The sequence below is a fragment of the Tachyglossus aculeatus genome, chromosome 2 (genome assembly GCF_015852505.1).
Source record: "Tachyglossus aculeatus isolate mTacAcu1 chromosome 2, mTacAcu1.pri, whole genome shotgun sequence".
Taxonomy (NCBI): Eukaryota; Metazoa; Chordata; class Mammalia; order Monotremata; family Tachyglossidae; genus Tachyglossus; species Tachyglossus aculeatus.
Genome location: NC_052067.1, coordinates 91,772,450 through 91,792,633, shown reverse-complemented (window position 1 = coordinate 91,792,633; position 20,184 = coordinate 91,772,450). Strand labels below are relative to the sequence as shown.

The 20,184-nt window shown below is 50.9% G+C and overlaps 3 protein-coding genes across 5 annotated transcripts in view; all 3 read left to right on the top strand.

Annotated features, from left to right (window-relative positions):
- NCOA7 (nuclear receptor coactivator 7) overlaps nucleotides 1-5,403 on the top strand; it is a 144,106-nt gene extending 138,703 nt beyond the window's left edge. For all 3 annotated transcript variants that reach the window (XM_038766438.1, XM_038766422.1, XM_038766431.1), the window contains exon 16: nucleotides 3,221-5,403. In XM_038766438.1, coding sequence (XP_038622366.1) covers nucleotides 3,221-3,356 — 136 coding nt within the window. In that variant the 3' untranslated portion in view covers nucleotides 3,357-5,403. The remainder of the gene's footprint in view (nucleotides 1-3,220) is intronic.
- A 10,144-nt stretch (nucleotides 5,404-15,547) lies between these two features.
- On the top strand, nucleotides 15,548-16,340 carry LOC119922547 (protein snail homolog Sna-like). The gene is given in 2 exon segments (XM_038742311.1): nucleotides 15,548-15,871; nucleotides 15,873-16,340. Coding segments are annotated over 2 exon segments (792 nt in total).
- Nucleotides 16,341-19,030: 2,690 nt separating this feature from the next.
- Nucleotides 19,031-20,184, top strand: part of HINT3 (histidine triad nucleotide binding protein 3) — a 32,169-nt gene continuing 31,015 nt past the window's right edge. The window contains exon 1 of the mRNA XM_038741662.1: nucleotides 19,031-19,231. Coding sequence (XP_038597590.1) covers nucleotides 19,031-19,231 — 201 coding nt within the window. The remainder of the gene's footprint in view (nucleotides 19,232-20,184) is intronic.

Sequence of the window (20,184 nt, the reverse complement as noted above, 5' to 3'; positions counted from 1 at the left end):
GATTACAAAATCATTTACTGAGAGTGGGTGTAGTATGCAGAACGATCATCAGAAAGGTAGTAGTAGAAATAAAATAATAATCGTACAATCGAGAATACATAAACATATATTCTCAATATAGCACTTATGTATTTATTATTACTAGTAATAATAATAACAATAATGGAATTTGTTAAGCACTTACTAAGTGCCAGGCACTGAACTAAGTGCTGGGATGGATACAGAGAAGCAGCGTGGCTCAGTGGAAAAGAGCCCAGGCTTTGGAGTCAGAGATCAGGGGTTCAAATCCCGGCTCCGCCAATTGTCAGCCGTGTGACTTTGGGCAAGTCACTTCTCTGTACCTCAGTTCCCTCATCTGTACAATGGGGATTAAGACTGTGAGCCCCCTGTGGGACAACCTGATCACCTTGTAACCTCCCCAGCGCTCAGAACAGTGCTTTGCACATAGTAAGCACTTAATAAATAATAATAATAATAATGGTATTTGTTAAGCGCTTACTATGTGCAAAGCACTGTTCTAAGTTCTCGGGGGATACAAGGTGATCAGGTTGTCCCAAATGAGGGAACTGAGGCCCAGAGAAGTTAAGTGACTTGCCCAAAGTCACACAGCTGACAATTGGCGGAGTCAAGATTTGAACCCATGACCTCTGACTCCAAAGCCCAGGCTCTTTCCACTGAGCCACGCTGACTGTTGTTATTATTATTACAAGAAAATCGGGTTGGACACAGTCCCTGTCCCACACAATGCTCACGGTCTTCATCCCCATTTTATAGATGAGGTAACTGAGGCACAGAGAAGTGAAGTGGTTTGCCCAAGGCCAGGCAGCAGACAAGTGGCGGAGCCGGAATTAGAACCCATGACCTTCTGATTCCCAGGCCTGTGTGCTCTATCCAGTACGCCATGCTGCTCCTCTACTCCTTGTACCCATCCTCTGCACACGTGTATATACATATCCCCCTTCTAGACTGTGAGCCCGCTGTTGGGTAGGGACCATCTCTGTATGATGCCGATTTGTACTTCCCAAGCGCTTAGTACAGTGCTCTGCACACAGTAAGTGCTCAATAAATACGAATGAATGAATGAATGTGCCGCGAAGCACCATGGCCTAGTGAAGCGAGCCTCAGTTCCCTCCTCTGTAAAATGGAGGTGAAATACCTCTCTTCCCTTCTCCTTATGAGGCAGGGATTCTGTCTCTTCTGATGACATTGTATCTGCTCCAGCGTTTAGAACGAAATGAAGCAGTGTGGCCTAGTGGGTTGACCACGGTCCTGAGAGTCAGAAGGACCTGAATTCTAAACCCAGCTTCACCCCTTACCTGCTGAATGACCTTAGGCAAGTCACTCAGCTTCTCTGCAAAATGGGGATTAAGATTGTGAGCCCTCTATAATAATAATGATGACATTTATTAAGCGCTTACTATGTGCAAAGCACTGTTCTAAGCGCTGGGGAGGTTTCAAGGTGACCAGGTTGTCCCACAGGGGGCTCGCAGTCTTCATCCCCCATTTTACAGATGAGGTAGCTGAGGTACAGAGAAGTGAAGTGACTTGCCCAAAGTCACACGGCTGACAATTGGCAGAGCTGGGATTTGAACCCCTGACCTCTGACTCCAAAGCCCGGGCTCTTTCCACCGAGCCACGCTGCTTCTCCTATATGGGACAAAGGACTATGTCATAACGGATTAACTTCAATCAATCAATCAATCAATCGTATTTATTGAGCGCTTACTGTGTGCAGAGCACTGTACTAAGCGCTTGGGAAGTACAAGTTGGCAACATAACTTGTATCTTGTAACTTGTATCTACTCCAGTTCTTAGTGCAGTGCCTGGCACATAATCAATCAATCAATCAGTCCATCAGTTGTATTTCTTGGGGGCTTTTCCAGTAGTAACCAAGGTTTCCATTGATGATCATTGTGGCCTTTGTTAATAATAATGATGCTATTTGTTAAGCGCTTTCTATGTGCAAAGCACTGTTCTAATCGCTGGGGAGGGTACAAGGTGATCAGGTTGTCCCACGTGGAGCTCACAGTCTTCATCCCCATTTTACTTGCCCAAAGTCACCCAGCTGACAAGTGGCGGAGCCGGGATTAGAACCCATGACCTCTGACTGCCAAGCCCGGGCTCTTGCCACTGAGCCCCGCTGCTTCTCTTAAGCTTTTACCGCGTGCCAAGCACAGTGTATTTTATGGTGTTCGTTAAGCATTGATTGATTATGTGCTATTTGTTAAGCATTGATTGATTATGTGCCAGATGAGGTCATTGAGGCACAGAGAAGTTAAGTGACTTGCCCAAGATCACGCAGCAGACAAGTGGAGGAGCGGGAATTAGAACCCCGAATCCTGACTCCTGACTCTATCCAAGCTTCTTCACTTAGTTTTAAGTGACCTAAGTGAGGAGATACAGCGCAATCAGCTGAGACACAGAATGCCACTGTTTATTCTTGCATTGTACTTTCCCAAGCGCTTCACACAGTGCTCTGCACACAGTAAGCACTCAATAAATACGGCTGAATGAACGGCACAGTCCCTGCCCCATAAGTAGGAGGGAGGACAGGTATTATACCCCCATTTTACTATTTATTTATTTATTTATTTATTTTACTTATCTATTCTATTTTATTTTGTTAGTATGTTTGGTTTTGTTCTCTGTCTCCCCCTTTTAGACTGTGAGCCCACTGTTGGGTAGGGACCGTCTCTATATGTTGCCAACTTGTACTTCCCAAGCGCTTAGGACAGTGCTCTGCACACAGTAAGTGCTCAATAAATACGGCTGAATGAACGGCACAGTCCCTGCCCCTTAAGTAGGAGGGAGGACAGGTATTATACCCCCATTTTACTATTTATTTATTTTACTTGTACATATCTATTCTATTTATTTTATTTTGTTAGTATGGTTTTGTTCTCTGTCCCCCCCCTTTTAGACTGTGAGCCCACTGTTGGGTAGGGACTGTCTCTATATGTTGCCAACTTGTACTTCCCAAGCGCTTAGGACAGTGCTCTGCACACAGTAAGCGCTAGATAAATACGATTGATGATGATGATGAGGGAACTGAGGCCCAGAGAAGCAGAGTGACTGGCCCAAGGTCACACAGCAGGCAAGCAATAGAGCCAGGGGTGGAATCCAGGTCTCCTGCGCTCTTCCCATTAGGCCTCCCCACTTCCCAAGTTGGAGCTTGAATATAGCGGGATCCCGTGGTCCGCTCTGGCCACTTCTCTTCCAGGGGACGCTTCGGTTTGTGGCTGGACGCTGATTTGTACCACGGGCGGAGCAACTCTTGCAGCACTTTCAATAACGACGTCCTCTCCAAGAAGGAGGACTTCATCGTTCAGGACCTCGAAGTGTGGACATTCGAGTGACCTTCAGACGGCCTTAAAAACCAAGGGACCCGGGGCGACCAGCCCCTCGAGACCGGCCGGGACGTCATTCCCCGCGCTGCCTCTCCCTTCGAGCTTTCCGAAACGGTCCCAAGCATGATTCCAAAGTGGGAAGAGCCCGGAAGGCCCACCTGGGAGAGACCAAAAACAGGGTGACGGCTTGTGAGTTTTTCTTCCCACGCCCCTCCGCTCCTCCTTTACCGGGATGGCAGATTCATGGACAGCTCTCGGGATGAATGGGCCCCTCACGGTTTTAGGGGGTTCTTTTTTAGGTAACTGTGAAGACGATACTGTGGAATAACGACTATTCCATTCTCGGTGTATTTAAATCAAACAACTGGCATTGTCAAAGCCCGCAGCCCGCGCTAGTTTGCCGTGGAAAGGTTATTCTTATTTAGAAAAAAAAAAAATCCACATTCCCGGCACTGGATGGGGTAGTGAGTTTATTTAAGAAACCTTTTTTATTTATTTCTAGAACTTGTCTGAATATATTTTTTTTCTTTTAATGTCTCAAATCCTGGCATTGAAGAGATGGGTGGTATTGTTTTGACAGCAAGCCCCTGTGATTTGTATAGTTTTGTACTTTTTTTTTTGTTTATTTTGCAGAGAAAATTTTATTTTGTATTTTTTTTTTGCCCTAAGTCTTTTAGGGGAGTGCATAATTCTGAATCCTTTTTCAATCGATGTGCCATCAGCCCACCATCCTTAGTTTTTTGTCATTCCAGCAAACAGAGCAAAACATTCCAGCTCTTACGTAGAAAAATCCGGGGAAAACAGTGCCAGCTATTTCTCGGAGTTAGGTGGGAAGGCCGGAAGGTGACTTGGTTTTGAGAGCCTGCCGTAGAAACGAGTGGAAAAGAGAGACATTTAGGGAGAAAAATCTCATATTGATAAGAAAGTTATCAGTCCGTGTAGGGCTCTGTGGGTCAGTCACAAACGGTCAATTTTTAAAGGGATTTATATGTGATTCTCCAGTCCTTAGGCCAACAGTGGAACATTCTGCTTTAAGACAGCAGAAGGATCGTTTTCTTCTTTTCTTTCTTTCTTATTTTTCATTTTGCTGGGCAGGAGGAGTTCCTCCTTTTCGTTTTATTTTTCTTTCACCTGCCATCGTTGTTCCGAGACCTGTTTCTCTTGCCAAAGGCAGCGCTGGATGTCCGAATGTCAGGAAAACATTGAATGTAAGCCGACATTGTAGGGGGAGAGGGCGACCGTTTCCCCCTCGGGGATACACCATGGTTGCAAACTCTCTAGTTCCGTATAGAAAAACAGTCGTTCAGTGACTCCCACGGTCAACGCTAAAGGCTGTGTCAGTGGCAGTTTCAAACTCGGAGCTGCAGAGCGAGCGCGGCCTGGTGTAGCTCGGATCCACTTGTCTTGAAAAAAAAATTGGTTTTGGAAGTGGTGGCAGTACGATGCGCCCTTCCGTGATGTTAAAAGCGTGACATGATCTATCAGTGGGAGAGTTGGGGGGCGGGAAGGGGTACAGCATCCAGTCCCCTCGGGATTCTCGTTTCCTCTGTGCCCTGACAGGTGGGAAGAGGCACCGAACAGCTTCCCGTCACCCCCGTCAGATCAACAAATCCTTCACGCCTCACGTTCGTTCTGGGCGGCTGAAAGCTACCCCCAAATTATCGTGTTTCCCTGGCCTCCTTTTGTTTAAGAGCATCATTCCTGAGGCTCTTGACAGACCACTGGGTGAAGCCCCCCTGAGAGCAAAGGGCGGGGGGACGAATGTATTGTATGAACAGGAACCAGGAATCCCGTTCACCGTCATCACTCTCTAGCAGCAAGCGGCACTTTGGCATTTCGCGCTCGACCTCTCCAGCGTCACTCTCGTTCTCGCCGGGTCCTTCCATGCTAACCAACCCACGTGTCCGAGCCTATTCGAATGCTGTGTCCCCTATTTAAAGCAGTATTGTTCTAGCGAGACTCTGTGACCCCCCCCCCCAACCTTCAGCTCTTGAATATATGTAACGCAGCGCTCTCACAATATTTTCAATAAAGGAATTTATGCATTCGACGGGGAGCCCGGCCTGAGACGACCTAGAGGGTTTCCTGGGGAAATGCCACCTCCTTATGCCGGGGAGACTTGTCCTAAGGAATGAGGGGGGCCGGCGGTGGGGGTGGGAGGAGTGGTGTTCTCTCCACAGGTTTGACCGGGGCTCTGAGCCGTTGGTCAGTTAGGATTAGTGGCCTCGAACTCAGAATTTCAGGTGGAATAAGGAGCCAGTTGGGCGTGTCACATCCTACATCCTACATGTCACATCCATTTAGAGAAGCAGCTTGGCTCAGTGGAAAGATCACAGGCTTTGGAGTCAGAGGTCATGGGTTCCAATCCCGGCTCTGCCAATTGTCAGCTGTGTGACTTTGGGCAAGTCACTTCACTTCTCTGGGCCTCAGTTACCTCATCTGTAAAATGGGGATTAAGACTGTGAGCCACCCGGGGGACAGCCTGATCACCTTGCAACCTCCCCAGTGCTTAGAACAGTGCTTTGCACTTAGTAAGCGCTTAATAAATGCCATCATTATTATCCTGCCCGTGTGCCCCAAAATGGGTAAAGGCTGATAACAAAGGGACAGAAAGACCCTGGATGCTGTCATTGTCCCCAAGCCAAACCGTCGGTGGTATTGAGGGCTTAATAATGATGGTATTTGTTAATAATAATAATAATTTTGGTATTTAAGTGCCTACTATGTGCCAAGTACTGTTCTAAGCGCTGGGGTAGATACAAGGTCATCAGGCTGTCCCACATGGGGCTCACAGTCGTAATCCCATTTTCCAGATGAGGTAACTGAGGCCCAGAGAAGTGAAGTGACTTACCCAAAGTCACACAGCTGATAAGTGGAGGAGCCGGGATTAGAACCCGTGACCTCTGGCTCCCAAGCCCGTGTTCTTTCCACTGAGCCACGCTGCTTCTCTAAGCACTGACTCTGTTGGAAGCAGCGTGGTTTAGTGGATAGAGAGAATGGGCCTAGGAGTCCGAAGAACCTGGGTTCTAATCTTGGCTCTACCTGCTGGGTGACCTTGGGCAAGTCATTTAACTTCTCTGTGCCTCAGTTCCCTCATCTGCAAAAACGCGGATTTAATACCGGCTCTTCCCCCTACGTAGATTGTGAGCCCCACTTAGGACCTGATTATTTTGATCTACCCCAGCACAGAGTAAGCGTTCAACAAATACCTCGATTACTATTATTATTGTCAAGCACCGTATTAAACACTGGGCTAGATCCAAGCTAATCAGGTCAGTCACGGTCCCTATGCCCCGCAAGGCTCACAGTCTAAGGGGGAGGGAGAATTGATCTCCATTTAGTAGTTGAGGAAACTGAGGCACAATGATTGGCCCAAAGTCACACAGCAGGCAAGTGATGGATCCGGGATTAGAACCCAGGTCCGTGTTCTTTCCGCTAAGCATGCTGCTTGTCCCGTGCACAGTGTGCAGAACACTGTGTTAAGCGCTCTGGCGAGTACACTACCATAGTGTTCAATCAGTGGTATTTATTGAGCGCTTGCTACGTGCAGAGCTATGTCTGAGTTGGGATCCCTGCCTTGAAGGAGTGTACCGTCTAGTGAGGATCTGTTGCATTTCCTTTCAAGTTCAGGCATGTCCCTTGTATGTGGAGAAAGTGTATGGACATCGCATACATGGAAATGCGGCACTCCCAAATCCTACGCCACCAGAACGAGGGATGCCCGCTGAGAACTGAAGGTTGTTAAGAACAAAAAGGAAATATCTTTATGTCTTCCCTTGGGGTAGATTTATGGAAGTCATCCACGTAGGCAATTGTGTGGCCTGACAGTAGTAAATCCAAGAGGACCTGGGTTCATTCAAGGATTCATTCATTCATTCAATTGTATTTATTGAGTGCTTACTGTGTGCAGAGCACTGTACTAAGCGCTTGGGAAGTACAAGTTGGCAACATATAGAGACAGGCCCTACCCAATAGTGGGCTCACAGTCTAGAAAGGATGAAAGAGGGAGAGATAGGAATGGCCAAGGGAGAGTTGGAAGTTGGGGCTGCCCCCTCCATAACCATGAGGGTGGATGTCCAACTGAAACCCCTTACCAAACTTGTACTTACCAAGCGCTTAGTACAGTGCTCTGCACACAGTAAGCGCTCAATAAATGATTGAATGAATGAATGAATCATCATCATCATCATCGATCATATTTATTGAGCGCTTACTGTATGCAGAGCACTGTACTAAGCGCTTGGGAAGTACAAGTTGGCAACATATAGAGACAGTCCCTACCCAACAGTGGGCTCACAGTCTAAAAGCGGGAGACAGAGAACAAAACCAAACATACTAACAAAATAAAATAGAATAGATATGTACAAGTAAAATAAATAGAGTAACAAATATGTACAAACATATATACAGGTGCTGTGGGGAAGGGAAGGAAGTAAGATGGGGGATGGAGAGGGGGGCGATGGGGAGAGGAAGGAAGGGGCTCAGTCTGGGAAGGCCTCCTGGAGTAGGTGAGCTCTCAGCAGGGCCTTAATGAATGAATGAATGAATGGATGAAGCAGGGCCTTAATGAATGAATCTCCAGCCCTCATCTCTCTCCCTCTCTGCATCTCCTGCCCTGAAGACATCTCTACTTGGATGCCTTGTCGTCACTTCAAACTTAACATGCCCAAGACAGAGCTTCCTGTAATAATAATAATAATGGCATTTATTAAGTGCTTACTATGTGCCAAGCACTGTTCTAAGCGCTAGGGAGGTTACAAGGTGATCAGGTTGTCCCACGGGGGGCTCACAGTCTTAATCCCCATTTTACAGATGAGGTAACTGAGGCCCAGAGAAGTGAAGTGACTTGCCCACAGTCACACAGCTGACAATTGGCAGAGCAGGGATCTGAACCCGTGACCTCTGACTCCAAAGCCCTGCCTCTTTCCACTGAGCTATGCTGCTTCTTACCCTATCTTCCTATCTATCTTCCGTCCCAAACCCTGCCCTTCCCCTGACTTTCCCATCACTGTAGACAGCCCCACCATCCTTCTTGTCTCACAAGCCCGTAACCTTGGCGTTAGTCTTGACTCCTCTCTCTCATTCAACCCACGTATTCAATCTGTCACTAAATCCTGTGGCTTCCACCTTCACAACATAGCTAAAAACTGCCCTTTCCGTCCAAAACTCCTCCCACGTTAATCCAAGCACTTATCCCCTCCTGCCTTGAGGAGCAGCGTGGCTCAGTGGAAAGAGCCCGGGCTTTGGAGTCAGAGGTCATGGGCTCGAATGCCGACTCCGCCACATGTCTGCTGTGTGACCTTGGGTGAGTCACTTCACTTCTCTGAGCCTCAGTTCCCTCATCTGGAAAATGGGGGTGATGACTGTGAGCGCCACACGGGACAACCTGATCACCTTGTATCCCCCCCAGTGCTTAGAACAGTGCTTTGCACACAGTAAGCGCTTAACAAATGCCGTCATTATTATTATTGATGACTGTTAGCAGCCTCCTTGCTGACCTCCCTGCCTCCTGTCTCTCCCCACTCCAGTCCATACTTCACTCTGCTGTCCGGATCATTTTTCTACAGAAGTGTTCAGTCCGCGTTTCCCCACTCCTCAAGAACCTCTGGTGGTTACCCACCATCGATCATCAATCGTATTTATTGAGCGCTTACTGTGTGCAGAGCACTGTACTAAGCGCTTTGGAAGTACAAACCCATCCACCTCCACATCAAACAGCAACTCCTTACGATTGGTTTTAAAGCGGTCCATCACCTTGCCCCCTCCTGCTGCTCTGCTGCTACAACTCAGCTCACACACTCAGCCGACTCGTACTTCCCAAGCGCTTAGTACAGTGCTCTGCACACAATAAGCGCTCAATAAATACATTGATTGATGCCAACCTTCTCACTGTATCTCAATCTCTATCTTGCCATCGACCTCTCCCCCGTGTCCTGCCTCTGGCCTGGAATGCCCTCCCTCTTCAAATCCTACAGACAATGACTCCCTCTGCCTTGCAGCCTTCCTGAAGGCCCATCTCCTCCAAGAGGCCTTCCCTGACTACGCCCTCTTTTCCTTTTCTTCCCCTACTAACGATGGCGTTTGTTAAGCGCTTACTATGTGCAAAGCACTGTTCTAAGCGCTGGAGAGGATACAAGGTATCCCCTCCCTTCTGTGTTGCCCTTTCTTGCTCCCTTGATTCATCCCCACAGGACTTATGTACTTATCCTCAATGTATTTATTTATATTAACACCTGTCTTCCCATCTAGTTCATTCATTCATTCGATCGTATTTACTGAGCGCTTACTGTGTGCAGAGCACTGTACTAAGCGCTTGGGAAGTACAAGTTGGCAACGTATAGGGACGGTCCCTACCCAACAGTGGGCTCACAGTCTAGAAGGGGAGTCTAGTGTGTAAGCAAGGGTGTTGTTTGTATTGTTATAGTGTACTCTCCCAAGTGCTTGGTACAGTCTTCTGCACACAGTCAGTGCTCAATAAATATGATCGATTGATTCATTGCTTGATTGACAATCAGCTTGTCCCATCCTATCTCGCCTCACTGATCTAATAATAATAATGATGGCATTTGTTAGGCGCTTGCTATGTGCACAGCACTGTTCTAAGCGCTGGAAAAAAAATACGGAACACCTCACGAATCTACTCCAGTCCAACCAGCACACTCTGCTCCTCTACTACCGGGTTATTCACTGCCCCAATCATCATCATCATCATCATCAATCGTATTTATTGAGCGCTTACTGTGTGCAGAGCACTGTACTAAGCGCTTGGGAAGTACAAGTTGGCAACATATACAGACAGTCCCTACCCAATAGTGGGCTCACAGTCTAAAAGGGGGAGAGATGGCTTTAAATGCCATAAAGAAGGACTGGAGGTGAAGAGCAACAAGATGAAGAAGAAGAGTGGACTCTGGAAGAGTTTTTAGACAGCAGGAGGGTGTTTCAAACTTGCTTTCAGTGCAGCATCATTTAATGATAATAATAATAACAAAAGTAATAATACTAGTACAAATAATGGTGTTTTTAAGCGCTTATTATGTGCCAGGTATGTTCTGCCAACCCCTTTCCTACGTCCCTCCCCCAGCCCCCCAAACCTGAAACTCCCTCCCGCTTCTCATACGCCGGACCATCACTCTGTTACTGTCGTCTTCGTCTCCTGCTGTCGAGTCGTGTCTGATCCATAGCGACACCGTGGACACATCTCTCCCAGAACGCCCCACCTCCATCAGTTCTGGTAGTATAGCCGGAGAATTGTCTTGGTAAAAATATGGAAACGGTGTATCATTGCCTCCTTCCACCCAGTAAACCTGAGTCTCCACACGCGACTCTCTCCCACTCCGCTGCTGCCCAGCACAGGTGAGTTTTGACTTGTAGCAGATTGCCTGCCACTCGCTTCCTCCTTCTAGACTGTGAGCCCGCTGTTGGGTAGGGACCGTCTCTATATGTCGCCTACTTGTACTTCCCAAGCGCTTAGTACAGTGCTCTGCACACAGTAAGCGCTCAATAAATACGATTGATTGATTGATTGAATGGACAGGCCTCTGCCTGACTCTCCCTCCTGACAATTTTGACTCTCCCCCTCTCTCCCCCTCCCCCTCGTCCCCCTCTCCATCCCCCCCATCTTACCTCCTTCCCCTCCCCACAGCACCTGTATCTATGTATATATGTTTGTACATATTTATTACTCTATTTATTTAATTTACTTGTACATATCTATCCTATTTATTTTATTTTGTTAGCATGTTTGGTTTTGTTCTGTCTCCCCCTTTTAGACTGTGAGCCCACTGTTGGGTAGGGACTGTCTCTATATGTTGCCAACTTGTACTTCCCAAGCGCTTAGTACAGTGCTCTGCACATAGTAAGCGCTCAATAAATACAATTGATGATGATGATGATGATGATGACACCTGTCTATGTGTTTTGTTTAGTGGTCTGTCTCCCCCTTCTAGACTGTGAGCCCGTTGTTGGGTAGGGACCGTCTCTATATGTTGCCAACTTGTACTTCCCAAGCACTTAGTACAGTGCTCTGCACACAGTAAGCACTCAATACATACGATTGATTGATTGATTGATTGAATGGACAGGCCTCTGCCTGACTCTCCCTCCTGACGATTTTGACACCTGTCTATGTGTTCTGTTTAGTTGTCTGTCTCCCCCTTCTAGACTGTGAGCCCGCTGTTGGGTAGGGACCGTCTCTATATGTTGCCGACTTGTACTTCCCAAGCGCTTAGAACAGTGCTCTGCACACAGTAAGCGTTCAGTAAATACGATTGAATGGTAGAGTAGTGTGGCCCTGAGAGGCACCATTACTCTACCCACCTTCAAACCCTTATTAAGATCACATTTCCTCCAAGAGGCCTTTCCCTATTAGAGCTCTCTTTTCCCCGGGTCGCTCTCCCTCTGTATCATCTGTGCACTTGGATCTGTAACCTCTGGGCATTTGATATTTGCCCCACTCTCAACCCCACAGAACTCAATAATAATAATAATAATAATAATAAATAATGGCATTTATTAAGCATTTACTATGTGCAAAGCACTGTTCTAAGCGCTGGGGAGGTTACAAGGTGATCAGGTTGTCCCACGGGGGGGCTCACAGTCTTCATCCCCATTTTCCAGATGAGGTAACTGAGGCCCAGAGAAGTTGACTTGCCCAAAGTCTCACAGCTGACAATTGGCGGGGCCAGGATTTGAACCCATGACCTCTGACTCCAAAGCCCGGGCTCTTTCCACTGAGCCACGCTGCTTCCCATGTATATATCTTTAAGTTGTGTATTCTAAATTATTTATTCGTATGTCTGTCTCCCACTCTAGACTGCAAGCTTGTTGTAAGTAGGGAACACGTCTGCTAATTCTTGTATATCGTACTCTCCTAAGCGCTCAGTACAGTGCTCTCGATTGATGTCCGAGGAGGCCCCCGGGGCATGAGTGCCCCTGTCAGACTTGACTGGTCGAATCCAGTTGCGGTGTTGTTGCATTGCCAACTTGTACTTCCCAAGCGCTTAGTACAGTGCTCTGCACACAGTAAGCGCTCAATAAATACGATTGATTGATTGATTATCTTGTGTTCTAAAGATTCTAACATATCTGTTAGGTTTGGGAAGGCCAGAGAGAGAAGTTAATTTCATGTATCGAAAAAACAAAGGGCGCCATTCACTATCCTACCGCTTCTCAACCCACCGAACCAGGCTTACCCCCGTTTTACCCAGTCGCTGCTTTCGAGTTCCAGCTTTCTCTCTTGCGTCGAAACCACAAGTGGCGTTCTTTGCGGGGAAAAAAGTTCAGACAAATAAAACTCGAAGTCTAGAAGCCAGGAACCAAATGAGAGAACCCCGGCTTTTAAAGTAAAAGCAAACCGAAAGGAGTTCTTTCGTTTGTCGGCTCCCAGGTTTGTTTTTCCCATCCGGCTTTTTCGGGTTGTGGTTTCAAAATTGTCTTGGGTTTAATTCTTTAAATCCAATCTCCGTCCCTTAAGAAGTCTACAATCTAAAGGAGAAGACAAGCATGGGGGGTGGAAAAAGGGAGAGAGAGAGACCCTGAAGATGGTTAAGGTTTTAGAGAATGGTTTTATTTCCTCTCACCTTTCCCCCTTCATTCATTCATTCATTCATTCATTCATTCATTCATTCAATTGTATTTACTGAGCACCTACTGTGTGCAGAGCACTGTACTAAGCGCTTGGGGAGTACAAATTGGCAACATACAGAGACGGTCCCTACCCAACTTCAGTTGTATTTATTGAGCGCTTACTATGTGCAGAGCACTGTACTAAGCGCTTGGGAAGTACAAATCGGCAACATATAGAGACGGTCCCTACCCAACTTCAGTTGTATTAATTGAGCGCCTACTGTGTGCAGAGCACTGTACTAAGCGCTTGGGGAGTACAAATCGACAACATACAGAGACTGTCCCTACCCAACTTCAGTTGTATTTATTGAGCGCTTACTGTGTGCAGAGCACTGTACTAAGCGCTTGGGGAGTCCAAATCGGCAACATACCGAGACGGTCCCTACCCAACTTCAGTTGTATTTATTGAGCGCTTACTGTGTGCAGAGCACTGTACTAAGCGCTTGGGAAAGTACAATGCAGCAGTGAAGAGAGACAATCCCTATCCACAATGAGCTCACAGTCTAGACAGAGGGAGACAGACATAAATACAAGTAAACAGGCATCAATAAAAAGAAATAAAATTGCAGATACGGACGTAAGGGCTGTGGGGCGGGGAGGAGGGAAAGAGCAAATGTTGTGAGTCAGGGTGAGGCGGAAGGGAGTGGGAGATGAGGAAAAGTGGGGCTTAGTCTCGGGAATGTCCCCAACATTCCCAGTCTCCCTAACGCCCTTTGTCCCAGCTCCTTCCCTGTGCTCCACCCAGAAAAGCTGGACTGTCAGAGTCCAGGCCTGTGGAGCATTAGTTTCTGGTGCCTTTCTGTCTCCCTGGGATGCACCTGTGCTCTTCCAGTCAGCAGGGACAGATAATAATAATAATAATAATGATGATAGCATTTATTAAGCGCTTACTATGTGCAAAGCACTGTTCTAAGCGCTGGGGAGGTTACAAGGCGATCAGGTTGTCCCATGGGGCTCACAGTCTTAATCCTCATTTTACAGATGAGGTCACTGAGGCCCGGAGAAGTTAAGTAACTTGCCCAAAGTCACACAGCTGACAAGTGGCAGAGTGGGGATTTGAACCTATCATCATCATCATCATCAATCGTATTTATTGAGCGCTATGTGCAGAGCACTGTACTAAGCGCTTGGGAAGTACAAATTGGCAACATATACAGTCCCTACCCAACAGTGGGCTGAGAGTCTAAAAGGGGGAGACAGAGAACAAAACCAAACATACTAACAAAATAAAATAAATAGAATAGATATGTACAAGTAAAGTAAATCAATCAATAAATAGAGTAATAAATATGTACAAACATATATACATATATCCAGGTGCTGTGGGGAAGGGAAGGAGGTAAGATGGGGGGATGGAGAGGGGGACGAGGGGGAGAGGAAGGAAGGGGCTCAGTCTGGGAAGGCCTCCTGGAGGAGGTGAGCTCTCAGTAGGGCCTTGAAGGGAGGAAGAGAGCTAGCTTGGCGGAAGTGTGGAGGGAGGGCATTCCAGGCCCCGGGGGATGACGTGGGCCGGGGGTCGATGGCGGGACAGGCGAGAACGAGGTACGGTGAGGAGATTAGCGGCGGAGGAGCGGAGGGTGCGGGCTGGGCTGGAGAAGGAGAGAAGGGAGGGGAGGTAGGAGGGGGCGAGGTGATGGAGAGCTTTGAAAGTGAGGAGATTTTGCTTGATACGGAGGTTGAAAGGCAACCACTGGAGATTTTTGAGGAGGGAAGTGACATGCCCAGAGCGTTTCTGGACAAAGATAATCCGGGCAGCAGCATGAAGTATGGATTGAGGTGGAGAGAGACACGAGGATGGGAGATCTGACTCCAAAGCCCGGGCTCTTTCCACAGAGCCACGCTAGGAAGAGAGCCCTGGAGAAGGTCATGCCCCCTCTCTGCTCCCTCTATGTCCGTCCCTCTCCCCCTTCTAGACCGTGAGCCCGCTGTTGGGAAGGGACCGTCTCTAGATGTTGCCAACTTGGACTTCCCAAGCGCTTCATACAGTGCTCTGCACACAGTAAGCGCTCAATAAATACGATTTAATGAATGAGTGAATGAAGGTGAGTTTGGGTTCAGGCAGAGCAGGAGAGAATTGTCAGCTGTGTGACTTGGGGCAAGTCACTTCACTTCTCTGGGCCTCAGTTCCCTCATCTGTAAAATGGGGATGGAGACTGTGAGCCCCATGTGGGACAACCTGATCACCTTGCAACCTCCCCAGCGCTTAGAACAGTGCTTTGCACATAGTAAGCGCTTAATAAGTGCCATCATTATTATTATTCTTACAAACCTGCTACTCTCCAACCACCCCACGTGTGGCTTTCTAGTTGGCATGGGGAAGGGCAGGCCAGGCTCATGGAGAAACAGGAGGGCTGCATCCCTTCAGAGCCATCACTTTGGGGGCCAGGGAAAGGGAAGCACAGGGAATGGTTGACACTTTCCTCCCAATCGATCAATCAATGGTATTTATTGCATGCTCATTAGTAATAATAATAATGCTGGTATTTAATAATAATTTTGGTATTCGTTAAGTGCTTACTAGATGCAAAGCACTGTTGACAGGGACGGCCATCGCGACAGGCATCGCGACAGTCATTATGCCGCACTCCTTCCTTGTCAAGAAGCATTTCTCCTCCAGCAAGAAGCCCAACTACAGCGAGCTGGAGAGCCAGACAGTGATCGTGTCCCCCTTCCCATGTGAGCAGTCGCGCCTTTCGGTCATCCCGGCGCCCAAGGTCCTGAGCCCAGCCGCCTGCTACCCTCCGCTGGTCTGGGACACGGGCCTGCTGTCCAGCTTCTTCAGCCCTCAGCCCGATTACCAGGCCCAAGTTTCCCCCTCCGGCCAGGACCCCAAGCCGCTGGACCTCACCTCCCTGTCCAGCAGCGAGGAGGATGAAGAGGGGAGCGGCAAGAGCTCGGCGCCCCCCCAGCCCCGTGTCCCCGGCCGCCGAGGCCGAGAAGTTCTCCTGTCACCAGTGTCCCAAGGCCTACGCCACCTTCGCGGGCCTCTCCAAGCACCGGCAGCTGCTCCACTGCGACACACAGCCCCGCAAGTCCTTCAGCTGCAAGTACTGCGAGAAGGAATACGTGAGCCTCGGGGCCCTCAAGATGCACATCCGCAGCCACACGTTGCCCTGTGTCTGCAAGATGTGCGGCAAGGCCTTCTCTCGGCCCTGGCTCCTTCAGGGCCACATCCGCACGCACACAGGGGAGAAGCCATTCTCCTGTACACACTGCAACCGAGCCTTTGCAGACCGCTCCAACCTCCGGGCCCATCTGCAGACGCACTCGGACGTCAAGAAGTATCAGTGTAAATCCTGCTCCCGGACTTTCTCCCGAATGTCCCTGCTCCACAAGCACGAGGAGACGGGCTGCTTGGGTTCTCGCTGAGAAATCTTTCTGGGGTTCAGAGGCGTGTGGGCGGCGGGGCGCACGTCTCCCCTCCAGGAACTCTGCCCCTAGGCCCCTGCCAGACCCAACATGTATCTTTTCTTGTCTTAGTATGTTTGGTTTTGTTCTCTGTCTCCCCCTTTTAGACTGTGAGCCCACTGTTGGGCAGGGACTGTCTCTATATGCTGCCAATTTGTACTTCCCAAGCGCTTAGTACAGTGCTCTGCACACAGTAAACGCTCAATAAATACGATTGATGATGACTCCAAAACCCGGGCTCTTTCCACTGAGCCACGCTGCTTCTCTAAGGTTAAGACTGTGAGCCCCGTGTGGGACAACCTGATCACCTTGTAACCTTCCCAGCGCTTAGAACAATGCTTTGCACATAGCAAGCGCTTAATAAATGCCATTATTACTACTATTATTATTATTACTAAGCAATGGAGAAGCAAACCGGGTTGGACCCAGTCCCTATCCCACGTGGGGCTCACACCAGCGTGGCTCAGTGGCAAGAACCCGGATATGGGAGTCGGAGGTTCTGGGTTCTAATCCCGCCTCCGCCGCTGCTCAGCTATGGCCTCGGCAGAGCTGCAGCCAATGAGGTTGCGAGGTGCTGGAGGGGGAGTGGGCTGGACGAAGGGGGGCGTGGCCTTGGCGTTGCTGCAGCCAATGAGGTTGCGAGGTCCCGTTGGGGGCGTGTCCCGGGCGTTGCCGCAGCCAATGAGGTTGCGCGGTCCCGTTGGGGGCGTGGCTTGGACGGAACTGCAACCCATGCGGTTGCGCGTTCCCTTGGGGGGGGCGTGTCCGGGGCGTTGCTGCAGCCAATGAGGGTGCGCGGTCCCGTTGGGGGCGTGTCCCGGGCGTTGCTGCAGCCAATGAGGTTGCGCGGTCTCGTTGAGGCGTGTTCTGGGCGGGGCTGCAGCTAACAATGTTCCCGGGTCCCGTAGGGGGCGTGGCCTTGTCGGGGCTGCAACCAATGCGGTTGCGAGGTCCCGGAGGGGGCGTGTCCCTTCTAGACTGAGCCCACTGTTGGGTAGGGACCGTCTCTATATGTTGCCAACTTGCACTTCCCAAGCGCTTAGTACAGTGTTGTGCACACAGTAAGCGCTGAATAATTACGATTGAATGAATGACGGAGCTGCAAACAATGCGGTTGCGAGTTCCCTGGGGGGGCGTGTCCTGAGCGTTGCCGCAGCCGATGAGGTTGCGCGGTCCCGTTGGGGGCGTGTCCTGGGCGGGGCTGCAACCAATGCGGTTACGCTTTCCTTGTGGGGCGGGTCCTGGGCTTTGCTGCAGCCAATAAGGCTGCGCGGTCTCGTTGGGGGCGTGTCCTGGGCGTTGCTGCAGCCGATGAGGTTGCGGGGTCCCGTGGGGGGCGTGGCCTGGAGAGAGGGGCGTGTCCAGGGCGGGGCTGCAACCAATGCGGTCGCGCGTTCCCTTGGGGGGCGTGTCCCGGGCGTTGCTGCAGCCAATGGGGTTGGGCGTCTCGTTGGGGGCGTGCCCCGGGCGTTGCTGCAACGAATGAGGTTGCGCGGTCTCTTTGGGGGCGTGTCCCGGGCGTTGCCGCAGCCAATGAGGTTGCGGGGTCCCGTGGGGGGCGTGGCCTGGAAAGAAGGGCGTGCCCAGGGCGGGGCTGCAACCAATGCGGTCGCGCGTTCCCTTGGGGGGCGTGTCCTGGGCGTTGCTGCAGGTAATGGGGTTGCGCGTCTCGCCGGGGGCGTGTCCTTGGCTTTGCTGCAGCCAATGAGGTTGCGGGGTCCCGTCGGGGCGTGTCCCGGGCGTTGCCGCAGCCAACGAGGTTGCGCGGTCCCGTTGGGGGCGTGTCCCGGGCGTTGCTGCAGCCAATGAGGTTGCGCGGTCCCGTTGGGGGCGCGTCCCTGGCGTTGCTGCAGCCAATGGGGTTGCGGGGTCCCGTGGGTGGGGCCTGGACAGAGGGGGCGTGTCCAGGGCGGGGCTGCGACCAATACGGTCGCGCGTTCCCTTGGGGGGAGTGTCCTGTGCGACGCTGCAGCCAATGGGGTTGCGCGTCCCGCTGGGGGCGTGTCCTGGGCGTTGCTGCAGCCAATGGGGTTCCGGGATCCCGTTGGGGGCGTTTCCTGGGCGTTGCCGCAGCCAATGAGGTTGCTTAGTCTCGTTGGGGGCGAGTCCCGGGCGTTGCTGCAGCGCATGAGGTTGCGCGGTCCCGTTGGGGGCGTGTCCCGGGCGTTGCTGCAGCCAATGAGGTTGCGCGTTCCCGTTGGGGGCGTGTCCTGGGCTTTGCCGCAGCCAATGGGGTTCCGGGGTCCCGTTGGGGGGCGTGGCCTGGAGAGAGGGGCGTGTCCAGGGCGGGGCTGCAACCAATGCGGTCGCGCGTTTCCGGGGGGGCGTGTCCTGGGTGTTGCTGCAGCCGATGGGGTTGCGCGTCTCGCTGGGGGCGTGTCCTGGGCTTTGCTGCAGCCAATGAGGTTGCGGAGTCCCGTTGGGGGCGCGTCCCGGGCGTTGCCGCAGCCAACGAGGTTGCGCGGTCCCGTCGGGGGCGTGTCCCGGGCGTTGCCGCAGCCAATGAGGTTGCGGTGCCCCGTTGGGGGCGTGTCCCGGGCGTTGCCGCAGCCAATGAGGTTACGGGGTCCCGTGGGGGCGAGCCCGGGCGGTGTTGCGGAGGGGCAGTGTGACGACGGGCGGGCCGGAGGGAGGGTGGTGCGGGGAGCGCCATGTCCGGGCCGGAGCCGGGGCCGGAGCCCTGCTGTCCGGGCTCCAATCCCTCGGAAGAGGCCGCTCCCCCGGAGGAGGAGCAGGAGCAGGAGAAGGAGAAGGAGAAGGAGGAGCAGGAGCAGTCCGACTACGACGCCAAGTGCGTGTTCTGCCGGATCGGGCGGCGGGAGGAGGCCGGCACCGCCCTGCTGCCCTGCCAGGTACGGCCGGCCGGCCGTCCGTCTGTCCGTCCGTCTGTCCGTCTGTCCGTCCGTCCGTCTGTCCGTCCGAGCCCGCTGCTGGGCAGGGACCGCCGACACCTGTTGCCGACTTGTTCATTCATTCATTCATTCAGTCGTATTGATCGAGCGCCTACTGTGTGCGGAGCACTGGGCTAAGCGCCTGGGAAGGACAGATTGGCAACAGATCATCAATCAATCAATCGTATTTATTGAGCGCTTACTGTGTGCGGAGCACTGGACTAAGCGCTTGGGAAGTGCAGGTTGGCAACGTAGAGAGACGGTCCCTACCATCTAGACTTGTCCTCTCCCAAGCGCTTAGCCCAGTGCTCCGCACACAGTAAGCGCTCAACAAATGCCGAAGTTATAATTAGCGGTAGTAGCGGCGGCATGATTAGTAGCAGCAGCACCGTGAGCCCGTGGTTGGGTAGGGACCGCCTCTATATGTTGCCAATTTGTGCTTCCTAAGCGCTTAGCACAGTGCTCCGCACACAGTAAGCGCTCAGTCAATACGGTGGAATGAGTGAATGCACATAGGAAGCGCTTAACAAATACCAAAATTATAATTAGCAGTAGTTGCAGCAGCATGATTAGTAGCAGCAGCACCGTGAGCCCGTGGTTGGGTAGGGACCGCCTCTATATGTTGCCAGTTTGTGCTTCCTAAGCGCTTAGTCCAGTGCTCCGCACACAGTAAGCGCTCAATCAATATGATCGAATGAGTGAATGCACATAGGAAGCGCTTAACAAATACCAAAATTATAATTAGCAGTAGTTGCAGCAGCATGATTAGTAGCAGCAGCACCGTGAGCCCGTTGTTGGGTAGGGACCGTCTCTATATGTTGCCTATTTGTGCTTCCCAAGCGCTTAGTCCAGTGCTCCGCACACAGTAAGCGCTCAATAAATACGGTGGAATGAGTGAATGCACATAGGAAGCG